General features: G+C 39.0%; 1 protein-coding gene across 4 annotated transcripts in view; it reads right to left on the bottom strand.

Moving 5' to 3' along the window:
- The window catches only part of AGFG1 (ArfGAP with FG repeats 1), a 72181-nt gene extending 45475 nt beyond the window's left edge, over nucleotides 1-26706 (bottom strand). For 3 of the 4 annotated variants that reach the window (XM_042995520.1, XM_042995521.1, XM_042995522.1), the window contains exons 1-2: nucleotides 26459-26706; nucleotides 8616-8709 (exon numbers count right to left, since the gene is read on the bottom strand). In XM_042995520.1, the coding sequence (XP_042851454.1) occupies nucleotides 8616-8709; nucleotides 26459-26625 (261 nt within the window). In that variant the 5' untranslated portion in view covers nucleotides 26626-26706. The remainder of the gene's footprint in view (nucleotides 1-8615; nucleotides 8710-26458) is intronic. The other variant, XM_042995519.1, reaches the window with a different exon arrangement.
- Nucleotides 26707-27432: the final 726 nt, after the last annotated feature.

Here is a 27432-nt window from a genome sequence, read left to right as displayed (position 1 = left end):
CCACCCCATCCTTGCAAAGATCCCAGAATCACAGACTGGTATGAGGTTTTCCTTGGGGAGCTGGTGGAGCCCATGGTCCAGTAGAAGACTGACAAGACATCATCTAAATCTCTAAGAAGTTCTTGCTGGGTGTGGCCTTTGCTTAGTCCTACCCAAAGCTGATACTGCCTGTGCAGGATGACTTTAATTTCCGGAAACAGAACCAAGAACTCTTCGATGTCATCACCAATTCCTCAAAAATCTATGGGCCCAGAGCCTGTCTCAACTTTCTTCTTACCAGTTCATAAAGCACCCCACAACCAGACGGCATCCTCTGTTGCCAAGATGAATGCCAGGTGCTGTCCTAGAAGCCAAGCAAACTTCCTGCTCTGGTAAGACTCAACATCAATCGTGAGGAGCCTGAGTAGCAGCTGATGCTGAAGCACAAGAGACACAGGTGGAGGACTAGAACTCAGATGTGCACCACAGGGCACTTGTGCAGCATGTCTGACTGCTAGGTCTAAAGTCATCTGAGCTGTTACGCTTCCCAGGGACTTAAGGTGGCCAGGACTCACCCCGGATTACAGGGCATCCAGCCCCAATGATCTGAAGCCCCAACTCTCCTGATGCAAACCTGGCTCTATCCCATAATCCAAGCGATACAGTCCAAGAAGTTGCCTGGTAAGACTGTGATCATCTAGCTTCTGACCGTTTATCAGCAGGTTCAGTTTCAAAACCCATATTAACCACTCACAGCAAATAAGTGAAGCGTACTTGCATCTTGATTCAAACAAACCATTAAGGAAAAGAAATGAAACTTAGGAAATGAAAGAAAACTGAACATTGCTAACTAGATTAATGCTAATTTTTATGGACATGAAAATCGTATTGCGATTATGTATTTTTTAAAGTCCTTGTTTTTCAGAGATAACATTAGTTGATGAATTTACAGATAAAATTATATGTCTTAGATTTGCTTCAAAAAATAAAGTGGGCGTGGTGCCTGGATGGCTCAGTCGGTTAAGCGTTTGACTCTAGGTTTTGGCTCAGGTCATGATCTCATGGCTTTGTGGGTTCGAGCTCCACACTGGGCTTTGCACGGACAGTGTGGAGCCTGCTTGGCATTCACTCTCTCTTTCTCTCCCTCTCTCTGCGCCTCCCACACTCACAATGTCTCTCTCAAAATAAATACACTTAAAATATCTATATAGTTATGTATAAAGAAGGGACAAGAAGACCATGAATGGGTGGAAGTTTGTTCTATTATTCCATGTGCTTGTATAGATATATGAATATCTCCATAAGAAGTTGTTTTAAAAGGAACAAAAAAGACTGACAATTTCTATTTTCAATTAGATCCAAGTTTTTAAAATGGTAACTAACAGGAAAAAAGAAACAAAATAGCTGAGAGGTGAGAGGAAGCTATAATGGCTGAGGCAAATAAGCTAGAAGGAAGTAAAGATACCGGTGCAAAAGAAAAAGTTAAAGGCTCAGAGCATTAATTACAAACTAGCACCTAGCTCCTTCTACAATAATCTGGGTTTTCAGTCACCATTCAAAAAGACCATGCTACAATATGTTCACATCAAAGGCACAAAACAGGTACTTCTCACAGATTACAAAGGAAAATGAAACTCAGGGAAAAGTAGTTTGCCCAAAGTGACAAGACCACAAATTATTTTGAGTCTTAGTCTGGAGCCTTTAGCTGCTACAGTGGTTTTCTCACATGGTAGCCTGTAGCCCTCAGCTTCAGAATCACAATGGGGTTCTGGCTAAAAATGCAAACAGACACCCCTTCACCTCACCATACTCACCATACATTCACAGTCAGAATCTCTGGAGAGTTCTCTCTCTCTCTCTCTCTCTCTCTCTCTCTCTCTCTCACACACACACACACACACACTAAATAAATAAATAAATAAATATTAAAAAATTTTAACAACTACTAAAAGTAACTTGGATGAAATTCACATGGATCCAAAGTCTCAAACTCCCTTGGATATATATTCTTGTACACTCTCACTGCTATAAGTGTAATGAAAAAGTATGTAAGATACGATATAGAAATGTCTACAATGTTTTGAGGATAGTAAAACCAATACAGAAGAAACTATGAAATAAAAAAAAAAAAAAATATATATATATATGTATATTGCAATATCTTAGAGTGAATGCCACGGTGTGTGTGTGTGTATATATATGTACATACACACATATATATACACATATGCACACACATACATATAAATATAAATTAAATATAAATATACATTTTTTTTTTGAAGTATGAGTGGCGGGTTTATACAGTCCCTGTCAGCTACAATACTCCTGGAAGACTTCATAGGAGAGTAAAAATTTGATAGGGCTTAAAAAAAGATTCACAATAAATGCAACATCATGAGCAAAATGGCAAGAAAACTGGAATACGGACAGCATATATGGAAAACAAAACAGAGATCACTACAGTTTAAACATTTCTGCTGGAAACGAAGCAAGAAAAAGATTAACTAGGAAGGTTATAAAAGGATTTACACTGAGAACTGAAAACTCTGGAATGCCACAGACCAGGGGTCTTCAACCAACCACCTGCAGATCAAATTGGGCCACTGGCCTGTTCTTGCACTGCCCCTGCTCTAACAATGGTTTTTACAGCTGTTTAAAGGATTATTTTAAAAACACCCTATTCAAACAAGGATATGTAACAGAGACTGTATGTAGGTGGCCCACAAAGCCTACAATATTTACTGGTCCTTTACAGAAACAGTTTGCCAACCTTGCTAAAAGCAACAAGGTAATTCTAGATCCTGGAGTACCGAGTTAGTAACTTAGCTCTACTCAATCATGACATTTAATATGCTGTTATTAAAATCACAGCCAATTTTTGCTACTATTTAAGATCAGCATAAAAATTAAAATGTCCCAAGAATTTAAATACATAACCCAAACATTAATGTAAATGCCACTTTTGTACATTATGAAAACTAAAAAAATCCCTCTAATAAGGAACAAAAATACATATTGATAATCCTTCCCTTGTAACTTCTACTACCTTAGACTCTGATTCAATAAACATCTGAATACCTACATTATTCAACAAGAACTACACTCAGAACTTTCGCAGATTGCTCAAGTTCAAAGATTTTACTGTCACTATTTTACAGTTGGTAGAAATGGAGTCTCAGAGGCATCCTGTCCAATGTTCTCAGCCTGCCGAGTCCAAAGCCCATTCTTTCTGCACAAGACCACTGCACTTCAAGAAGTATTTAACAAATCCAGCTCAAATTTTATCTATTTCCCTAGAGAGTTACAGTTTGGGTTAAGACCGCTTAGCGTTTACCAAAACTTTAAAGAAATGACTACAACACTTTGAAACGACATGGTATCTTCACACACTGATTCACGATTCATTCAAAAGTTCACGATCTTTACTCTGATAATGTCCCATAAACTCTTTCTGATATTGGCTTTCCACTTTTCAGAGTCCATGAGTCTGTGTGGAGAATCACCATCACTTATTTAGTTTACAGGACACGAGGTGTCCTGTTTAACCCCATTGTAGACTGAGTACACACAACATATCATAAAATGATAACTGGATATTCCAGAAAAACTGTCTGAGCATGTGAATTTGGAATTTAAAATTTTTTTAGACACAAAAATGTTTTTTGTGTGTGACAGTGTTTGTTTCCTGTTATAAATGGCCCCAATCTCTCCCTCCCAAAGATGCAATTTAATTGCCCAAAAACTCTCAATAGCTTATCTCATAAACTAAGGTCTATTTAATCCTAAGTATAACGTCCTGAAAAATCCTCATCTCCACACTCCCAAAGCATCTACAACTCCCACTGAAGCCCTCTCGGTCCTAAACCAAAGTGGAATTGGCAAAAAATGATTTTTGTTGTCTGTCTCCCCCCACTAAACTCCAAGCTTTACATGAGGGCAAGTCCTGTCTGCTTTTGCTTGGCACTCTATCTCTAGCACCCAGGGACAGTCCTTGGTACACAGCAGGTGATTAATAAATCTCTCTTAAAAATGAAAAATGAATCCATCATAAATGTGAACAGAGAGAAAAGAGCACCTTACTTTATGGGCCAATTGTTTTAGAAAGTTGTTTTTTTTTGTTTTTGTTTTTTTTTTTAAAGCAGTAGTTTGTTTGGGGGGTTATTTTTATAATCTAGCATAAAAATAATCAAATATTGTCCATTAAAGGATTTTATTTCTACATGTAGACTGTATGCGCCTGTGGAGCATCAATAGTGACTCTTTTATTCTCAGGCCTAAAACAAAATTAAGGAGAGTTAATTTGCTCCTAGAAAAGAAAAACTGATGTTTCAAAATAAAATTACTAATACATTTTCTTTTTATTGTATTTCTAGAGCACTGATCACCAGCCCTGCTTCCATTAACTTTGATAATCAGGATTTAACCCAGTAGTGAAATTCCCTCAGCTAGCGGACCATAAATTACCCACAATATCACAAAAGAGGATATATGCAGGAAACAACTAAAGATTTTTTTTAAGTTAACATCATGATAGAAAAGTGCTACTAGGTAAATACAGTATATAGAAATTTTTTGTAAAACACTTTACTTCTGAAAAAAATGTCAAAAGTATTTCTGCAAATAATAAATACAAAGTGCTTTGCTGAAAAATATTGTACTAACATCTGGCACATTATGTTCTATAAGATAATAACGTACACATCTGCTCCGCAGGAGTCTGAGAACACTAAAGTAATGTTCAAGTACTTCGTAAACCACATCCGTAGAAGCTAATGATATAATGTAATAAATATTAAGCATGTCCTTGATACACATTTATAAATGGTAATAACAGTATTTGCTTACCACAGCTCGCAGACCAAGACAGATGAACTTTATTAATCACTCAAATACCGTAAGTGGTGCTGCCATCAGTTCTGTGATTTTCCAAAACCACTGAACAATTCTTAACACGGTTCTGAATGAAAAGCGAAATCTTCCCTAGAGATGCACATGTGTTAGGCCACTGCGCTGATGGTGAATAAAACGGATTCCCTGAATCCGTGCCCTTTGCCCTGTAACTTGGCGGTCCCCTCCTACTCTTTATCCTGAATTTGGCAGCATGACTTCCTTTGGCAAGCTGTTCACAACTGTAATGCAAGCATTACAACAGATTGAAGTTATACACTCAGATGACTGTAAACAGATTTTCCCACATAGAAATGTCTGGAGGAACACTGAAAGCATGTGCAATGTAGGTGAATTCTGTTCAACACACGGGTTGCTGAGTCATTCAGCAACCACCGCGCTTACCTGGGTAAGCCTGCACCCTCCAATCAGGACCAGCTAACTGACCCTCAGAACACCAACTCCGGGAGGGAGGAGACCCCAGGACCGCCGCCAGTCAATATACTCTCTTTTAACTGATGAAACACTCGTCCTCAGGTATGACCCCTTCATGCACGTTACATAAGACGGGCAGGGCCTTTTTAATCCAAAATATATGTGATTGAGGATGGTCCTCAAACACAGTGACACACAGCTGGAATATGGCAACATGTTTTAAAATGAAAAATTAACATTTGCATGCTTTCTCTACGCATGTTAAACTTAATATTTAAATGTTTACATAAGATAAAGTGATAATAAAGCACCTGCGCTTGGAAGTCTATCAAGTTTTTGCTAGGCTGTGCTGACCATCCTGCACTTTATAATATCAATCCTTACCTTCTAAGTAAGCACCTCGTAAGTTTTTAAGAACACAGATACTGTTAATATTAGTAAGAATTAAATATACCTAGCCCAAGACTTTGATTCTAAGATGTTCTTAGGGACACAAGAAACTATGTGTGTCTTCCTTAACAAGTATTTAAAAGGTTGGTATATTTTCTAACAGTACGAACTATAGTAAATTACCCTTTCTCTTTGTGCAATGTGTTTGCTCTGCCTTCAATATCTTTTCCTGCCACAGGGCGCCTGGTTTGCTCAGTCAAAAGGGCATGCAACTTCTGATCTTAGAGTCATAAGTTCAAGCCCCACATCGGGTGTCAAGATCACTTAAAAATAAAGAAAGAAGTAAACTTAAAAACGAACACATCTCTTTTCCTGCCAGCTCAGGTCCTAAATGTTTTACCTCTATGAGATCTTCCCAATTCTTTCCTTTTCACCCACAGTTTGAATCTGTCCTTCCAGATTATTTCTGATACTTTTTATTCTTGTCATTAGTTATCTAACATATGCTATAACTGTTACATATCTGCCTCCCCAACTACACTGTAAACTCTATGTCAGCTAAGCCTCTGAGACACACCCATAACTGCACCCACAGCACCTCGCACACCCACAGCACCTCGCACAGTGACTGCCCTGGCAAGGGCTTTAAGTGACCTATCAGTCTGCATGGCTCTTTTTGGGATTTAAAATCCATGAACCCATTCCAGTCATCTCTAATATTCATATTTTGTTTCTACTTTTTTCTTCAAATTTTAACATTCTTTTTTTTTTTTTTTTTTGAGACAGAGAGGGTCAGATTGTGAGTGGGGGAGGGGCAGAGAGAGAGGGAGACACAGAATCCAAAGCAGGCTCTGAGCTGTACGCACAGAGACTGACGTGGGGCTCAAACTCACGAACCGCGAGATCATGACCTGAGCCGAAGTCGGATGCTTAACCAACTGAACCACCCAGGCATCCCTGTTTCCACTTTTTGATATGAGTTGCCTAAAATTGTTTCCTTGCCTATATTCTAAATTTATTTTGATGTCCACCTTAAAAACTGCCATATTCAACAACATGGGTGAACTTTGAGGACACTATGCTAAGTGAAATAAGCCAGTCACAGAAGGACAAATACCGTATGATTCCACTCACATGAGGCACCTAAAACAGTCAAACTCACTGAAGCAAAAAGCAGAATGGCAGTTGACAGGAGCTGGGAAGGGAAATGGGGAGCTGCTATTCAGTGGGTATAAAGTTCATTCATACAAGATGAGTAAGTTCCAGAGATCTAATGTACAACACTATGCCTACAGGTAAGAATACTGTATTGACACTTAAAATTGTTTTCAGAGAGGAGATCTTATGTTGAGTGTTCTTATCACAATCAATCTTGTATCTTGAGGCCGATCTTCACCTAACCTTAGCTACTTACTGACAGGTGCAGATGTTTTTACCTAGCCTCTCCAATAGACTGTCACCTTTTTAGTTCTATTTCTCTGACTTTACCTATGATCATTAGATTTTTCATCTAAGAACAATAATATTTTATTTCTGACTCCCTATTTCAGATATCCAAAATTTTCCATACTAGGCCAACATTCTAAGAGTGTAATTAAAAGTTTGCACTGCTAGTTTAATCCCAAACTTCATATAAACAATTCAAATTATATTTTAATCAGTAAATATATTATTCTATACTGTCATTATAAATCTTCTGCCCTTTCTCCTAGCTTTAGATTTTCCCACGTCAGTCTGAAACTTGATTCCACAAAATAATTTTTTATCAGCAAAATTTGGGAGACTTCAAAGTGTGCTCACTTCTCTAAATCATGCGTTTAAAAATATCTCATAATCTTGAATTTATACCTCTTTGCTGTTTTAGAGCCAAAATAAGATGTGCGAAACAAGTAGGCAAGCAAGTTTAAGATATTACTTGCTTAAAGAAGAAAGAGAGGCAAGTAAAAATGCCTACATATATTCTGAGGGTGAACAATTAAAATGAATAAAATACTAAAACAACTTTTTCTTTCTCTTATATCAAAAATATGCAAACTGAATAGTATAACTAAAGTAATTATTTCCTTTCCTTGAAGTAATGAAATAATTTTTTGGGTCAATTTTATAGTTTTTTCAATGCCAGATCACCACTTTCATGAACACATGGTAAAAAACATAGAACTAAAAACGAGAAAGCAAACAAAACAGAATGGCATTGCTGGAAGCCCATTAAAACAGAGTTAGAATGAAACAGCTCCTCTCCAAGTTCTTCTTGGGCTCCCCTTCATGCTGGGCTCTCCCCCAGCACTGCCAGCCTCCTCCCTACTGAGCACCTGCTCAACACAAAGTTCAGGATATAATAAAAAGGTAGGAGGGGACCTTAAGCAAAAGCTGATTACACAATGGCCTAACAAAAGTTTATTCTTTTGGTCTTTTAAAGTACACACTAACAATTACTCCCATACTAGATGTCTTCCAAAAATGGCTTTTACATTCAACACTGATGAACTTTAGATACGTGTTTCACCTCAGGATAAAGGTATTTCTGCATAGATATTAATTCTAAGTACATTACTAAATGAGTACATTCTAGGTATCTAAATACAGAACACAAAAATAACTTTTTAAACAGTGAAATCCACCATCTTTTATTTTTTAATGTTTGTTTATTTTGGAGAGAAAGAGAGCGAGCGAGCACGGGGGACGGTCAGAGAGAGAGGGGAACAAATAATCTGAAGCAGGGTGTCTGCTGACAGCAGAGAGCCCGACGCAGGGCTCAAACTCATGAACCCTGAGATCATGACCTGAGCCAAAGTCTGACACTTAACCGACAAGAACCCCTCAGGCACCCCTCCACAGTGAAATCCACCATTCTAAACAACTTATTAAACCTTATTAAAACGACTGCCAACAAGAAAGTTAAAAATTGTAAAAACACTTACTTCATTTCCATGTTTCTGCAGAAATTCAATTTCCTGTTGTGTGAATGTTGTCATGGAGATAGATTTCACCCTGTGTGGTGGATTTAACCCTCTCCTAAAAGATAAAATATTTTACAAATTTACTAGATCTTAAAAATTACACATCAAAGTAAAACATTTTTAATTAGTGCATTTAAACGTAGAACAGTTCACTCCATAAACTAAAAGTATTTAAAAATTATTTTATTATTAATCTCCACAATAGATATGTCAAGATAAGTCAGATTCACACTAAATAATATATTTAAAGATAAATTCGGGTAACTATCTAGTTAGGAATACATAGTACCTGTAATACATGAGCTTCTTGGAAATACAAATGTTGCTTTAGTGTGTTTCTAATGGAAGGACAGGACTACGTAAGAGCTCTATGGTAAAGAATTCAAAAAGCAATTAATCATTTAAATATTTTCACATTTCCTAAGAAAATGACAATGGTTTGTTAGAGGTCTGGAGCTATACAAATATTCTAATCAAATAGCTGCTACCTTTAAACTTGAGGCTGATTTGAAAACTGAAAACTAACCCAAGAAAACTGGAAATGATTAACCTGTAAGAATGAAGTCCCACCTTTCCCATCAATTCAAACAAAAATTTATAATAAAAGGATATTTTCAATCATCTCAGAAGGCAGTAAGCATTCAAGACGAAACGGAAGAGACATAAAGGGACTCAAGAAATGCCTGGACTCAAGATTAAAAATGCCTGTTAAGTTTTTTTACAACCTTAAAGTCTTTTCTGTATAGGTGGCCTTAAAAGGACTTTATCTCTGCGCTTCTTGATGTTTACAATGCACATAAAAAACTGAATAGAAATGCACTCAAAGAAGAATAAAAACTATTTACATTTTGCCCAAAGTGACCTACTCAACCCACAAAAATAAGGGTTAAATAATCTATGCAAAGTAACAAGTAATTTATGCAAAGTTTCATCAAATTACGTTTGAGTCATGTCCTCTAGTAAAGGCCTCATTTGGAACCCAGGGTCTAGAGCAGATTATTAATATTTTTACATAATTTATCACAGTCATCTTGCAGACTCCTATGCTGAGAGATTTAAGAAAGATGTAAAATAATATATGAGCCAGAAGTCTTTCAAAAGTAACCTGGAAACATTCCAAATAATTAAATATTACACAATAACCCTACAAATTCACAATATTATAAGCCAAAACAATAAGGAACTCAGAACTAACAGACGCTCCTCAATTTTCACGTCCTGCTCCTTCTCGCTCCCTGACAGAACAGTCAGAGATAGATGGCACATCTTTCAAATCATGCTTTGAATTATGACAGAGCACTTTAGGTTTCATGTTTTGAAGTTAGGGAAACGTTAAGTTGGGTTTTGTTGCTGTTTTTAAGTTTTAAACTAATTCGTTTACTTCTAGCTCTTGGTTAAGTCATAAGATACAGAAATAAGGACTGCACAGTAGGAGAAATTGAACACAGCAATTTCATCCTTGTAAAACTTTCAAACTTAACTAATGAAGAAACAACTACAGTATGAATTAGTTTCAAGTAAATTTGTAATCACAAATTAAGGGTTTAAAAACATCTCCTAAATTTCCAAAAGTGAAAATGTAGGAAACTCATTATTCATATAAAGCAATACACTTTGTTTTCCGATTCATCTGTATTATGAGAACAAGACTAGATTCACCATTTTCAGGGAAGCATATTAACTTATGATGTGTATTTACATCCCACCTTGTTCAAAATAATTTAAGAACAAATTAACTTACTGTTCTCTTAAGTTCCACAACTCCTTCCCTCTCACTTAGCAACTTGGTCTCCCCTTATTTGCTAATACCTCCGTCCTTGCTCCAGTCAACCCTTCACCTTTCCACCTCCCTTACAGTATCCTTTTTAAAAAAGGAAAAGGCAAAGGAATAATTTCCTAATGAGGAAGTGTCAAACACTGCTTACCAGGGGGTATGCTTTGGATAAGAAAATTTTCAAGCAAAGAATTATACTCCTGTATTTCTCAACTCATTAAATGAGGAAACCCCTGATTCTTTTCTCTAAAACTCGTTTTTAGTTCTATTTTACAGATGTAATCTCATGACAGTACAGTGTATAGCTAGTTCATTCCCAGATCTCAAGACCCTATGGCTATCACAAGGTCGGTTTATGCATGAAGGCGGCATTCATTTTACTTAAATAAGTGACAAAATTTTCAACTTATGAAACAAATACAACCACAATGAACTCATAACCAAACTATGAAAGGACATTTTTTTTCTACTTAACAACATTTACTCTAGGACTTCTTTACGTGAGCTGACTCAGTGCATTTAAAATAGGAGTCAATTTGCACAACTAGAAGATACAATTTTGCAAGGCCACAATGATTACATAAATTGAGTAGCTCCAAGGAAATTTTACATGTGTTCATGTTGATTTCTCTAATTGCTCTTTTATATTCCATTGACTCAGGCAGATTAACTATAGTCTCAATGCAAGGATATACAATGATTTTCCCCTTTTGGCCTCCAAAAGCTTTGTATAGATATTAAAGGCTTATAAAATAGTTTGGTTAGCGGTGCCTAGGTGGCTGAGGCAGTTAAGCGTCTGACATGGGCTCAAGTCGTAATCTCGCGGTTCATGAGTTCAAGCTCCGCGAGGGGTTCTGTGCTGACAGCTCAGAACCTGGAGCCTACTTCAGATTCTGTGTCTTCCTCCCTCTCTGACCCTCCTCCACTTACACTCTGTCTCTCTTTCTCTCAAAAAAAAAAAAAAAAGAATAAACATTAAAAACAATTTTTTTAATGTAATAGTTTGTTTAAAAAGGTGATTAAGTCCAAAATGAAAATAGGTGGTCTCATACACTATGGTAGGATAAATTCACCAATTTGTTAGCAAGAACCTCATTCACACCTTTTGACCCATAAGTACCCTTTAAGTATCTATTCTAAAGAAAGAATTTGAAACACAGCTAACTAATTACATACAAGATGTTCATCAAACATTATTCATAAGAAAACATCAGAAACACTACAATATCAAAGGGAAGTGGTTACATAAATGACAATAACACTAAACATTATTCATACTTAAGGTTGTTTTAATTTTTTAAGATGAAACTTACATAGTATTCTCAGAACTACATAAAATCTATCTACAAAGAAAACAGACAAACCAAATACCCCCAAATGTTAACAGTCCTTGCATATAAATGATAGGATGATTTTTTTTCTATTTATAATTTCCTATTCTCTCCAAGTTTTCCACGATGAATATGTATTATTCTATAATAGGGGGAAAAAAACAGCAAGAAATAATGAGAGAGTCCAACTGATTAGTAGCAGTAGTCAAAAAGTTTGGACTCTGAGTCCTTGCTGTATAGATGTGAATGCCAGTGCTTAAGAATTAGAGAAAGAAAATATGGGAAGGAGAAAACAGTGTTCCTAAGGCTTTCTTTCAGTTTTTCTAAAAAAAAGAAAAAAGAAAAAAAGCCTGGAAAGCCTTTCCTCCCAAACATACCACCAGCATTAACACCTTATCTTCACTTTATTTCTCTAAGTCCAGGTTTTCTCGACTTTCGCACTATTGACATTTGGGGCCAGGTAACTATTGTGAGGGGGCTGTTCTGTGCATCGTAGGATTGCAGCATCTCCAACCTCTACCCACTGAATATCAGTACATCCTCAAACCACAAGGGACAATGAAAAATGTTTCCAGACATTGCCAAAACTCCCCTAATGCACAAAATGCCTCCAGTTGAGAATCACTGCTCTACATATGCCAAATGTTAATTACCAAGCAAAAGAAATTACTGGAATTTCTTTGGATCTTTATTGAGTATCAATTTCTACAGGTTTAATCTTTTTTTTTTTTTTTTAATGTTTATTTACTTCTGAGAGACAGAGACATGGCACGAGTGTGGGAGGAGCAGAGAGAGGGAGACACAATCTGAAGCAGGCTCCAGGCTCCAAGCTATCAGCACAGAGCCCGACGCGGGCCTTGAACTCACGAGCTGTGAGATCATGACCTAAGCCGAAGTTGGACGCTTAGCCGGCTGAGCCACCCAGGCACCCCTACAGGTTTAATCTTCCATAAGACATTCTCCCCCATATACAACAACAAAATTAAATCTTCCCTTAACATCATTATTTTCAGAAAAACATAAAATAGAAATGAATACTTTTTCCTATGAAGTGATAAGTAACAAAATAAATATAGCAGTTTAAAATTTGTATATTATATATTAAATTTAAATTAGAAAAGACTGTGGAAAGTATCCACCAAAAAAAATTTAAAAAACCAAAAAAATAAAAAACAAAAAAAACAAAAAAACAACTTTATTATGTCAAGCATGCTGACAAAATTGGTGGTAAAATAAAAGTTAAATAAGGTACAGTGAAATTAATATTTATAAAGTACCTATACTGACACTTTGCATATTTAATCTCATCCAATTTCTACTTCTAATAGTATGGCAGACCGGATATTCTGAAAAGTCTCCTCTGCTAAAATATGATAGATACTCTATAAGTTACAAAACAAAAACAAACAAAAAAACCCTGTTAACCTATTGTTGAGCATTCTAGAAAGGAAAGAAAATCTCTAAGAATTCCTTCCAAAAGGCAAAAAAAGGCAAAAAAAAATTAAAAACTGAGCTGAAACCAGAAAAGTGACCCATGTCATACACAAAATGTAGTGTTGCTCAGAAGGCAAACACCAATCAACAAGGGCTATGGCCAGATGAGAGAGCTGAAACGGAGACAGACCTGTTAAACTCAAGACCCTGGAAGAGAAATAAAACTGTTTCCAGTTGTAGTATCCCAGGTTCCCAGCAGAAGAATATGCAAATCCTCTCAGGAGCAACGCACTTCCAATTTATACTATCGGTATTTGGAAATATTAAGCTCAATAAACTATGAGGTTACAATAAAAATCATCACACAACAAAACATACCACTAAGCTTGTCGGTAGAAACGACATGTTTATACCTACCTCTCCCGAAGACTTTAGATACCGGAGTGATCAAATACAAAACAGAAAATAAATACAGTATGTAAGAAACATCAAAATAAATAAAAGATGGCATAAAAATAAACAAGATATGTGTAGTTACCAGAATAACCAAGCAACTTAAAAGTCAGAACTTTTAGAAATGAAAAATTATAAATGTAGAAACTAAAAACTCAACAAAGCAGGTAGAGAGATGAGATACACCAAAGAATAAAACTGGTGAATTAGAAGACAGGAAACAAACCACCCAGAAAGCAGCACAGACATGCAGGGAGACAGAAAAAAAGACAAAAAGGAGAAAAAAGGGATACGAGGAGGTCTAACATATATAATCAATACTCTTAACTTTTGAAAGAGAACATCGAAAAAATAAGGAGAAGGGATATTAGAAGAGATAATGGCTGAGATTTTTCAGATCCAATAAAAGGCATGCATCTACAGATATAGGAATTACAGTTCATCAGAAACAAGATAAATTAAATACACACTTAGAAACATTTTGTTTAAATTTCAAAAATAGAAAATCTTAAAAGCAGTCTGAAAGAAAAGATCAAGATAAAATCTGGCTGAAAGTAGACTTCTCAATGGAAACCAAAGACAACAAACATCTTTAAGTAGTGAGAAAAAATAAGTTGTGAACCCAGTAAAACTATCTCTGAAGTATAAGATCAAAATAATAATATTTACACATAAACAAAAACCAAGAGTTTACCCCCCAGGAGATTCTCACCGAAGAAATGCATATTGTATACACTTTAAGAAGAAGAATGACCCCAGGAAGATCCTGAGATGCAAAGATACTGGTAAACACGTAGGTAAATCTCCAAAAACAAAAAAACAAAAACAAAAACAAAACAAAACCAAAAAACAAAAACCACACCTGATTTATGAAGTGGAACAGAGACAAATTTAACATCTCATCAACAATACCCCTTATGCGAGGGTACTTTGTATTTTCAAAGACCTTGTTAAGTTATTAGGGGAAGGTTAAAATTAACTCTAGAATGTCAGTATGGAGAACAAAATTTCAATGATGACCATAAAAGTACATGGAATTCACAGCTTCCCAAATAGTATAAAGGGAAAATTGGGGGCCCCTGGGTGGTTCAGTCAGTTGAGTGTCCGACACATGATTTCTGCTCAGGTCATGATCCCACGGTCATAGGATCGAGCCCCACCTCGGGATCCACACTTAGCATGGAGCTCGCTTAAGACTCTCTCTCCCCCTGTCCCTCTCCCCAACTCGCACTGCCATTCTCTCTCTCAAAATAAATAAACATTTTTTTTTTAAAAAAGGGAAAATCAAAAGAAAAACCGTCATTAAAAAAAAAAAAAATTAAACATACACTTTCCAAATGACCTAGCAATCCCACTTTTATTTACCCAGCAATGGAATACTAACCAGCAATCAGGAGAAACGAACTACTGGAATATGTAACTACCTTGGATTAATCTTAAAGGTACGATGCTGAGTGACGAAGACAAGACAATCTGACAAAGTTATGTACTTATGATACAATTTACCTGACATTATTGGAAAGAAAAATCAATGCTGGAGAACTACAGGCAGCTGGCAGGGGTTAGGAACAGAGAAGGGTTAAGAAGAGTCTTGGGGATGGTGGAACAGCCCCGTGTGCTGATTGTGGCAGTAGTGACAGGAATCTACCGTTACGTTAAGACACACCAAAAGCGTTAACAGTGATGTGCACTAACTTAAATAAAACACCATAGTCCTAATTCCGTGTTACTCTTCACAGTAACCACAACTTTTACACTAATTAAAATAAATTTTTTCTCATTAGTGGACCTACCTTCTTCTCTACTTACCAAGTTTGATCATTTAAATGAATGAAATCTGATCAAAACTGAATTATTTATCTAGTCACTTTAAAGGTGGATTTGTGAAAGCTGCTGCCACTTCCCTTTTTTGCTAAGCCCAGTCTAGCTGTCATGTGAGTTCAGTGTTTATAAAACATTTTACTGTAATGATATTAGTCATAACTACTGGATGAAAGTGTTGAGCAAGTAAGCCACATTATTTTTATAGTGCCAGTATTGAAGTACCACCCATTGCAGATCCTAAAATACACATTTTAAGTCTCCAATTTAGTGCAAAAAAAAAGAATTAGGTAATGACTCATTTAATAACAGCAGTATTGATATTCTGAAAGCATGTTTGCCAGTTAATTGGTTTCAAGAAGTTCCAAAGTCACCTACTGGTGGAGCCCAATATGTTTTCACAGTATAATTAAGTCATATGCAGATCCCCAGGAGCTTTAGTTTTAACGACCACCACCCAGGTATGACTGTAACCAGATGGTGTGACTCATTCCGTATGTCCACCAGTATGCTGCTCTTAACTATGCCTCAAACAATCTTGCAAACTGCCATTTGTTCAACTCAAATAACAATGTGTGCTGGGTGAATAGGAACACTTATTCAGTTTTATTAATTGTTTTTCTCCCCCTGGGGGAAAAGCTGGTTAAAATATTTTAATAGCCTGTGGAAACTTTTGCAGTTGCTAATATTGATCTAAAGTAATAAAGTTAATATGACATTTAGATCTATCCCAATCCTAGTTATGTAGTAAAAATATTACATATAAATAATGTTTCATATAAAAAAAAATTATACCTTTAAAATCTACAGCAGATGGAAGACAACTTTAACAGGTTATCAAGATTCTACAAACTGTGGATGCCAAGGCACTAACATGCACTGGATATTCCAAAACATTAGTCTATCCAGAACCCAACTTAAAAAAACTGAACGAACACACACACACACACACACACACACACACACACACACACACACACGATGTAAACCACACCTGTTTTTTTTTTTTTTACGGGGGGAGGGTTGAAAGTCACAAATACGGTCTGTAAAAGGTACTTGTAACACTTATGCAAAACATCTAAAAAAAAATAATACTCAAGTAACAATTTAAACCTAATTAAGGTATCCAGTTAAAAGTGGACAAAACCCAAGAATGTCTTCACAAACCTCTCCAAACCTCACTGAAATGAAAGCAAAGGAATAAAATGGTATTAACTCACAAAGAGACAGGAACAGAGAATAAAGGAGGCCAAAAGTATACGGTAGTTCTCTAATAACAGAATTTGGAAGATAAAAAGTGAATATAACAGCAGTAACTGACTTTGCAGAATCAAGAAAAGCAAAACAGAATCTCCTTCAGAGAGAAGCCAACTAGAAGCTCATTCCCACTACAGAACCCCTTAAAGATTCACAAAAGGAATCCCAGGCAGGCTGGCGGGGGTGGGGCTGGGGATTACATAGGGTCAAAAATAAACTCCCAGTTCCACTACAGCCACAAGACTACCCCTACCAGGCCCTAGGCAGAAGTCTGAAGGAAAATTTAATCTGCAGAGACTATCCAAATAGACTAAGGACTGTTATTAGGTACCATGCTAAAAACCAGGGACTTAACTGGGACTTTCTACAAACTGAATGATAGATTATGTGCCTCTAGTCTTCTTCCTCAACTTGGATCCTAGAAAAATGGCAGCCAGGCTCTTTTTCAGTCACCAACAACAATTTAGGAGAAAATACCTCTGAACTAAAAAAGCATGATTTCCAAACCAACGAGTCCAAAAGAATGGCTAAAATAATGAACAAAAGACCTAACCAAAATACTTCAATGTACGGTTCAGAACAGCAGGGATTAAAAAAAGAAGAAGAAAAGAGAAAAAAAGATCACATATACTCCCAAAGAGGGAGGGGGAAAATGGGACATGAAGAATCAGCAGGCTGCATCAGTCTACTGATGAATACGAAGAATACCATCAGACTTCCTAATTCCTAACATCAATACTGAGGATCTGAACAATTAAGCAATGCCTTAAAACTTCAAGGGTAAAGTATTTCCACCCTTATGAATGGGGACAAACGATTAATTTAAAATTGATGGCAGAATAAGACATTTACAGTCATACAGCTCTCAAAACTATCTCCCACTGATCTTTATCAGGAGGCTAATGAAGATGTGGGCTCCTGGAAAGAGAGGGTCTAACACAGGTTAAACATGAAAAAGAAATTTCCAAAATGAAGGCAGAAGAAAAGTCCCAGGATGACCACTGCATAGTAGGTCTAGAGAGAAGCATGACCAGGCCAGAAGATGACAGAAGTGCCCAGAAAAGATTTATCGATTAAAAAAAAAAAAAGGTACCTGATGCGTCTGATCATATTGAAAGAAGTTTTATGCCTCAGCCAGAGATTATTTATCTGGGGATATATTAATGATACATACATGGAAAACAAATGAAGAGAACTAAACAATTACAAACTTCAGGGAAAAGTTTGTATAAGCAAGAAAATAATAGTAATAATATACTATAGGTCTCAGCTGAGAATACGTACATACTTGCAACAAGGCAAACGCTAAATAATGATTTAACCAACAACGGTGATAACATTATATGGAAGAGGTAGAAACAGTAGATGTAAAGGGAGAGAGAAGTGTTGAGGACCAAATCCTTATTTCCTCTTTGTACAACAGAGAAGTGAATATATAAAGCCAACACTGGAAAAAAAAAAACTTCCAATAGCTGTAACTATGTTAGTTAGAAATACTAAGGTAAACACAGAAGGAGGGCAGAGACAAGAGTTCACAGTCACTGTCTAGGACAATCTGAAATGGAGGAAGGGAACAGGTGACTGTTGTTCGTTATAAGCCTTTCCCTTTTTACATTATGTGCACGTATTCTTTAGATAAACATTAAAACCGAATTAAAAATGAAACATAAAAAAAGAATCGATACAAAGAGTTCTTGCTCTTCAAAGCCAAGTTTAGGGGCGCCTGGGTGGCTCAGTCGGTTGAGCGGCCGGCTTCGGCTCAGGTCATGATCTCACAGTCCGTGAGTTCAAGCCCCGCGTGGGGCTCTGTGCTGACAGCTTAGAGCCTGGAGCCTGTTTCAGATTCTGTGTCTCCCTCTCTCTGACCCTCCCCCGTTCATGCTCTGTCTCTCTCTGTCTCAAAAATAAATAAACGTTAAAAAAAAAAATTAAAAAAAAAAAAAGCCAAGTTTAACTGACATACAATTTACAGGTTGCTTTCTTTGATGAAAAAGTTTGAGGAATTTTTTAAATTTCAAAGGTATCAAGTCTCTCTACTAGACACTAGCGATCTTTTTACAGACGTACCTACTGAACACAACTGTTTTAGAACTACCAAAATTCACTGTGTAGGAGATAAAGCTTTGAAGACAGAAATGAGGAAGAGTTTTCATGTTTTCCCACATTATTAGTTGTAGTGATTTTAATACTCTCCCCATCAAAGAGCTAGCACAGTTTAACAAAACATGGGGGAAGAACAGAATTTTTAGAATCTGACAATTACAAAAAACTTCTCTCTTCCTTTTGTAAACATGTATGCTTCTCTATAACTTCCATACACGTCTCCCATTTCCTCCCAGAGAATAAATTTATTACCTCTTCCACATACAGGCCTTAAAATTACCCAAAGACAGTGACCATATATGCAGCTCCCCAACCCACCCGTCTTTACTTCTGGTTCCTGCAGTTTTAAATCTGCTTATCATCCTGGTAAAATTCCTTAGAGCATGCTGCAGTTAATGTACCTCTTAAAAGAAGCAACCAGAATAAAAGCAAGGTGTATTTATGACTTCCCTCTCTCTGAAACAGTATGGTTCCAATCAAAAGGAGACTACATCTTACTCAGGAGTCTGAAAAAATATGTTCCAACTTAAAAAAAACTGTCATTCCTCATATTTCGAACAACTCAAACAAGCTTCCCACTGCTACCGTAAAGCCAGTTATGAATTTCCTTCTAATCACATCCAATCATCCAACTCTTAAGACAAGAGTTCTCAGGTGTGGGCCTGTAAAGGATGTCACAAGGAACCTGCTACTAACTACTCCAGGTTATGAGTGATTTACCTTTTTTTTATACACCTTAGGGGAATCCACGGTGGGTATTCCTAACCAATTACCACTCTGACTGTGTAAAGTGGGAAATACATTAAGAAGTCAGGGGGATCAATGGGAAGAGTAACGGCACCTGGTTCTGATTATCTCCACAGGACTTTCTCAAGAATATGAGCATTATGCACGTCGTCTAGAAAAGGGTGAAAACAGGATGCCACCATACCATATATGCTTATGAGTTTTCCCAGGACAGAAGATGCTCACAAAACTACAGAACAGCCCCCCTTCATCAATTTGTTGGAGGAATCCATGTTTCTCCTCCCTGCTGAACAACCTACCTACAGCAAATGCCTATTGCGCAGCAAACATTCCCAGCTAGGAGGCCGGCTCTCTCCTGCTCCTTCCAACTGAGTTTCATGTTTATCAAGAGCCGTTTAATATAACAACTTGGTAATACAGTTGGCACAGTATTTGGTAAATATACAGTTTAATTCAAGATTATGTAAAATAACGACGCATGAGAATTGTTTCCATAAAAACGAAGTATTTTGGAGACTTAATTGAGTCACTATGAAAACTTGTTGTTTAACCATAGACAAGAATTGTAAAAGACTGAAGAGAAGATCGAGAACAATCCCGCAGTCAACCTGCTTTAAAAGCAACTTAAAATTCTAAGTATTGTGGGGCACCTGGGTGGCTCAGTCGGTTAAGCATCCGACTTCGGCTCAGGTCATGATCTCACGGTTCGTGGGTTCGAGCCCCGCGTGGGGCTCTGTGCTGACAGCTCAGAGCCTGGAGCCTGCCTCGGATTCTGTGTCTCCTTCTCTCTGCCCCTTCCCCGCTTGTGTTGTCTCTCAAAAATAAACATTAAAAAAAAAAATTCTAAATATTGTAAACAACACAATGTGAGTCTGGGTTATAGCAAAGGGACAAAGAATCTAGTCAGTGGAACCACATTCAAAGAAAAGTCTAGGTGTTACAAAAAACTCTGACAAATTAACAATTATACATTAAAATAAAAAAACTAAGTATATAAAAACATATATACATATGCACACATACATACATAATTGATTTTTAATGAATCTAATCACTATCAATCCTAAATGCATAGGATAGGAGGTTTTCATTACAATTCAGGTATAGAAAAGAGTAAGAGAATTCATTCATGGCAGTGTAGATAGGCCAAATTCAAAACAGCACCATATTCCCATTACACTCACAATACACAACAGCAGTTTCTGAACAAAATTCAAAGTTAGGAAAACACATTTGCAACTAAGTTCCTTTAAATTTTTTTGAAAAGCATAGCTATGAAGTAAAAATGCATGATACATCCATAAACTGTCTGTCCTGCTTTTAAAATCCAACAAAGTTAAAATCTACCATTTAACTCCCCAAAATATAGAGTTCAAAACAGTTTACAATAATCCATGGGAAACCTTTATACATTTGCTAGCGGTGGACTCAGCATTAGTTCTGGATCCCAACATCAACCAAAGTATCACAACAAAGCACTAAGAATGTATGCTAGGGATGCCTGAGTGTCTCGGTTGGTTAAGCTTCCAACTTCGGCTCAGGTCATGATCTCGCAGTTTGTGAGTTCCAGCCCCACGTCAGGCTCTGTGCTGACAGCTCAGAGCCTGGAGCCTGCTTCAGATTCTGTGTCTCCCTCTCTCTCTGCCCCTCCTCCACTCATGCTCTGTGTGTGTGTCTCTCTCTCTCAAAAATAAACATTAAAATGTTTTAGAAAAAAAAGAATGTATGCTAATTTTACAATTTGAAGTCGTTTTTATGGAAACAATTCACGTGTCATTATTTACATAATCTTCATTTAAACTATATATTTACCAAATACCATGCCAACTGGATGACCAAGTTATTATATTAAACAGCTCTCGATAAATGATAAACGTAACAGTATTTTCCTCATGTTGTTACTAGAATCCTGCCTGACACACAGCTAGCACTCCATAAATGTTACTAATTATTATTATTATTATTATTATTATTACATTTTCTATTTCCACAAATACTTGAATTGTATCCCCAACACATGTACTAGTGCTGGGAACCTAATGAATATTTGCTTAAAAACATCGTGTCCTTCATAATTGAAGTATCTCATTGTCTTCCCACTTACACTAATTTGAAATTGTACTAAATTTTCAAAACATCTCATTGAATACAGCCACATTAGAGTACTAAAAAAATGGAAAAGGAATTAAAGATATAAATCACTGCCCACTGTAATCTCGTAAGATCCTGACTATTATAAACAGAGCTCCAAAAGACTATTTGATTGCAATCCACTCTAATGCTAGTAATTGTATAAAAACAAACTAGATGCCTTTTCATCTAACTTTAAAATATTCACCATGAGTCAAAATGCACACAAAATTAATAAAGTATAAGTTAGTATCAGGCTACATTTATACACCTATTGAAATTCCCATTTTAAATACACTGTCCACATAAAATAGCTGGTATTAGAAGGGACAAAATATTTCTCAAATGTTATTTTTTATCTTATCTAAACCCTTTTGAAAAACATGAATTACTTTTTAAAGACGAACAATTCTTATTTACTGATTATGCCAATATTAAATAATTTGGTCTAAAACTAGTCTTTTTAATTTTTGTTTTATTTTACATTTGAGAGAGAGAGAGAGAGAGAGAGCGTGCGCATGAGCAGGGGAGGGGCAAAGAAGAGAGGGAAACAGAATCTGAAGCAGGCTCCAGGCTCCGAGCTGTCAGCACAGAGCCTGGTGCAGGGCTCAAACTCACAAACCGTGAGATCATGACCTGAGCTCAAGTTGCTTAACAAACTGAGCCACCCAGGCACCCCCAAATTTTTTATTTATTTTTTTTATTTATTTATTTATTTTTTTTTTTGAGAGAGAGAAAGCTCATGAGCAGGGAAGGGGCAGAGGGAGAGAGAGGATCCGAAGCAGGCTCTGTGCTGACCGCAAAGAGCCTGATGTGGGGCTTGAACTCACAAGCCTTGAGATCATGCCTGACCTGGGCTGAAGCCGGACGCTAAACTAAGCTACCCAGCCACCCAATTTGGTCTAAAACTAGTCTTTAAATCAACTAAAAGTTCCTTAACATGAAGGCAATGTTTGACTGTTGGCTGTAATGGAGTGTCCATTCATAATTTTAAGTATTTCTGTAGGTAGGACCAGAAAGAAAGTGACAAATCAATCTGTTACAATACCCCCATTCTAGCTCAGTAATAGTTTAACCACCTACATTTAAAGTTTCACAATTTGAATTGTCATATACTCTGAATGAGCATCAAACAGGTATAGGACAATCATCAGGTAAGAAAAGATTCTGAGGGTCTAGCAATATAAACAATAAGATGCTTATTCAATTTGTGTGAACAAAGATAGCACTAAATGAATGACAAAGGGTATGTGACTAACCTTTAAAATGTAGAATTCATGACAGTAGACACCATTTACTGCATATCAGCATTTTCTAGGCACATCAAGGTTTCCCAAAGGATCCAGGACAACGTGCACACAGTGGCCTTGCTTAATACCTTGCCCTAAGTCACAAAGCTAGTGGCAGTGTCGGATTCTGATTTCAAAATTCATATTCTTCCAAATATACCGTGTCACCTCCATAGCAAACATATAATTATTAAACTCAATAGTTATTTTATTCTCCTCAAATTATTTTCCTTTATCATTGCTTTTCAAGGACAGAAATCCTTAGGAGCTCCTGTCCCTTCAATATTTCTGCAGTAACCATCAGATCCTGCATCTTTTCTTTCCTTCCCAAGAATCCCAGATTTCTGACGTGAGGACTCTATCTGGGGACCCTTGTTGCCCCAGTGAAGTCACTGTGGATAGTGAGTCCAATGAGGGCACCGGTTCAAGGTAGCTACATGCCTGAGTGATGGCAGAACTTCTGGAAAAGCTGGGACACTGGCGGGAATTAAGGCAGTACCCAGCTGCAGGGGCTGGGAGCTGCCAACTTGGGTTGAGAGAAATCTAGGCAACATCGTCGAGCCCCTGGAAAAAGTCTCCCTTCAGAACAAAGGTTTTGAGTCACATCTGAAGAATCCAAACTGATAGATTTTTATAAGGGTGCTTCTCATCTCAATGTCTTTTACATACTGTTTGCCACTCACGGAATGGCTTTTCCCCCACGTTAATGCCTCCTATTTACCGGGCAGCTACTATGTACCAGGCATCAAGTGAGATGTTAAACAGGTTATCTCTAACACTGAAAACTAATCTACATCCAAAAGCTACAAGGTAAACTTTATCCTCACTATTCACAGATGAGAAAATTCAAACTCAAGGAGACTGAGTGACATTCTCAATACCACACAGGTAATAAATGGCGCCAGGATTCAAGATCAGGTTTATCTAGCTCACAAGTACTTGTTCTTTCAACACCATGAAGCAGCCAGCCACATGGATCTTGCCTTTAAAAGTCTTTGTTCAGAAATCAAATCTTCTGTGAAGCTTTCTCTATCCATTTACATATTTCATGAATAGTTTTTAGAGAAAGGAAATATTACAACGTATCACCACTGTTTACACAGTTAGAATACAAGCTCCTTAAAGACAGTAGGATCCAAGTAACCCCACTGCCTCCCATAATGTATGTGACACAGACCAAGTGAGCAATAAATATATGCAGAATCACCAGCGAATGGAGATATAAAGTCTTATCTATCACAGATTAAATTCTTAAAATAAGCAATTGTCAGCATAGTGAGATATCCTTCTACATAGACTGCTTCTGAAATGTGGGCTTTTAGGAAGAAATTTGTAAATATTTGTTGATCTTAAACATTTGCTGCCTAGACTAAATGTTGCCCTGCTATACTTATGAAGGACTACAGAGAAATGTCAGAAATTCAAAACAGTAAATATAGACATTTTTTTTTCCAAACCAAGTATTTCCCATGTACCAAACGACCTTGTGCTTAGTAAAAGCAGAACATACTTACCATTATGCACATAAGAGAAACCAAATACATTTAAATCACCAGACTGTTGGCCTTCATTTTAGAACCAAAGTTGCCCAATACAGGTCACTTAACTTTATCTGTAAACGCGAAGTGTGAACCAGACTTTCTTCTAGATACCACCCAGCTCTACAATTCTGTGTAATTCAATAATATTACTGTTTACCAACTTCTTAGAGTGCTTCTCTGACTACAATCTGAGAGTAACCTTCCGGGGAACCTGGGTGGCTCAGTTGGTTAAGCATCTGACTTCAGCTCAGTTCAAGATCTTACGATACACGGGTTCTCAGATTCTGGGCCTCCCTCTCTCTCTCTCACTGCCCCTCCCCTGCTCACACTCTGTCTCTCTGTCTCTCTCTCAAAATAAACAAACATTAAAAATTTTTTTTAAAAACAAAAATTAAAAATAAATAGTAACGTTTCAAACAAGGTCTCTCCTATCACATACATTTTAGCATACTTACCCCTGACATTTCTCTCATTTACTTATATTACCATCTCCCCTACAGTGTAAGCACCAAAAGCACAGTGATTTTGCTGTATTCATCAGCACACCCCAAGGCTTCACACAAAACACAGGAGGCACCCAATAAATGTCTGTTGAAGAATTAACATCATGGAAGGCTAATAACATCTTGTTGCCCAAGGGGGAAAAAAAGCGAATTGTGGGCTGCTAGGCACGTCCTGCGTTTTCTAAACATGAGTTTTCTAATCTATTATATACTTTGCCTCAGTATTAATCTTACAAGGTGTTTTTTTTTTTGGGGGGGGGATGGGGTCCAAATTACTTTATTTGAAGGAATGCTACCAATGAAGAACTCAAGTGGATGTTTTGGTACAACAAAGGTTTTAAGAATATTTAGTGACCACCACTTTGCCAAGATAATTAGTACCCAAAAGCAGCTCGGCAGTTCCACAATCATCTGCAAACTTTCCAAAGGAAATTTCACAGTGACAAAAACCTTATCAAAATAAAGCTTAATGAACCGAAGAAGAACAAATACAAACCACCCCAAACGATTCAAGAGGTAGTCTCCGTTTTTCCGTACAAAATGCTGTCGTCCCCTCTCCCCTGTCTGTATACAGATAGTGACGCTGATAGACAAGTCTTCCAGATACCATGACACAGCTTCTAGTCGGTACCTTATTTGCATTCAAACTTTCCCCAAACTCAAGACTCTCTTTGGACCATAAAACTAAAACCCCACCACCTCCCATCTGCTTCTCTGCCTCCCTCTCTCGCAATTAAGCCTCTCGAACTTCTTCCCTTGGGATTCACATCTCTGCCACCAAGACAATTTAATCCTGCTACTCCTCCTAAGTGCCTGCTTTCTCCCAGTGACCTAGGTTCTCTCGACCCGGGGGGCGGGGGGAGGGGTGGAGGAAGCCCAGCCTAAGCGTCCCTGCTCTTTCCCACCCTAGCTTCTCCCCCCACCCCCACCCCCTCTCTGCGGGCGCCCGGCAGGTGCCTCGCCGGGGATCTCCGCGCCCCGGCGGCCGCCGCCAAGCGGGGCACACAAAAGACCCGCACGGCCCTCCCCAGCCTCCTCCGGTCTTTCCCCTTCCGCCCCATCGGGTCAGCGCCCCGGAGAGCAGAGGCCCGAGGGAGACGGCGCCGGCTCCGCGGGGCGCAGAGATGCTCGCCCCGGGCGCCCCCTCCTGACCCCACCTTCGCCCACGCCCCACCCACGAAGCCTGCCCCGGGCCGGGACCCTCGGCCCGAGAAACCGAAAGCGCGCATCCCCAGCCCGGCGGCCGGGGCCGAGCGCAACCCGCCCCACGGCCTCCGCCGCGCCCCTCCCCGCCAGCCCGCGCCCCAACCGCCGGCCCAAGCGGGCGCCCCCGCCGGCCTCCCGCGCCGCCCGGCGCCCCCGCTCCCCCCGCCCCCAGCCCCGGGGAAGGGCCCACCCCGGCCCGGCGGCCCGGCACTCACAGGCTGCCGGAGCAGGAGGTACAGACGAAGGAGCCGACCGTCATGTTCACGTAGGTGGGGCCGCGCTGGTCGCAGTCGAAGCACTTTCGGTTGTGCGGGAGGCCGGTCATGTCCCGCAGCATCTTCAGGTGCTTCTCCTCCTGCTTCCGCTTCGCGCTGGCCGCCATGGCCGCGGCGCCGAGGGAGGAGGCCGGCAGGGCCGGGAGCGGGAGCCGGGCGGCGCTGCGCCGGGGGCCCGCGGTCCCACGGGCCGCCCTGGCCGCGGCCGCCGCCCTCCGTCAGCGCGCGCCGCCCGCGCCGGATCTGGCCGCCTCGGTTCGACTCGACTGCGCTGGGCGCGGCGCGGACGCTGCGGAGCGCGGGCTGACGGGCCACACCAACCGGCCCGGCCGGGACAACCGCCGCCGCCGCCGCCGCCGCCGCCGCCACCTTCCCGACTTCTCCTGAGGGGAAAAGACGAGGAAGGGGGACGGCAAGAGGAGGCCCGCCCCGGGCGGCCGGAGGCCAAGTGGCGGCCGGCGCCCTCTGCTGGCCAGGAGGAGTCAGTTGCTGCGGCCGCGCAGAGGCCTGGAATTGGGCCGGGGCAAAGTAGCAAAGATAGGCAGGTGATGGTAGCGATGGACTGTAGTTATTAGACAGCTTGGATGTGCTAAGCGCATTATTACCTGAGTTAACTTCCTCCCCCGCTCAAAACTCTCCCAGGGGCTGCCGACTGCTTTGGGGATAATTCCAACTTCCTCACCGTGCTCCAAAAGGTGCTCCCTCACCTACCCCAACCTGCCTCTCTCCCCATCCTGGTTTCCTCCACCACGCTTGGCTTTCCGTTCGTACCCCAGACACCGCAAGCTGCCTTCTGACCCAGGACCCTTACCCTGCTGTCCGCTCTGTATTCGGGTTTCTCGGCCTTGTCACTATTCACATTTTGCATTTGATAATGTTTTGGTGAGGCGGCGGTCTTATTGCTTTGGAGAATA

The sequence above is a fragment of the Panthera tigris genome, chromosome C1 (assembly GCF_018350195.1).
Source record: "Panthera tigris isolate Pti1 chromosome C1, P.tigris_Pti1_mat1.1, whole genome shotgun sequence".
NCBI lineage: Eukaryota > Metazoa > Chordata > Mammalia > Carnivora > Felidae > Panthera > Panthera tigris.
Note: the sequence above shows the minus strand (reverse complement) of the source record. Positions and strands in the feature narration are given on the sequence as shown.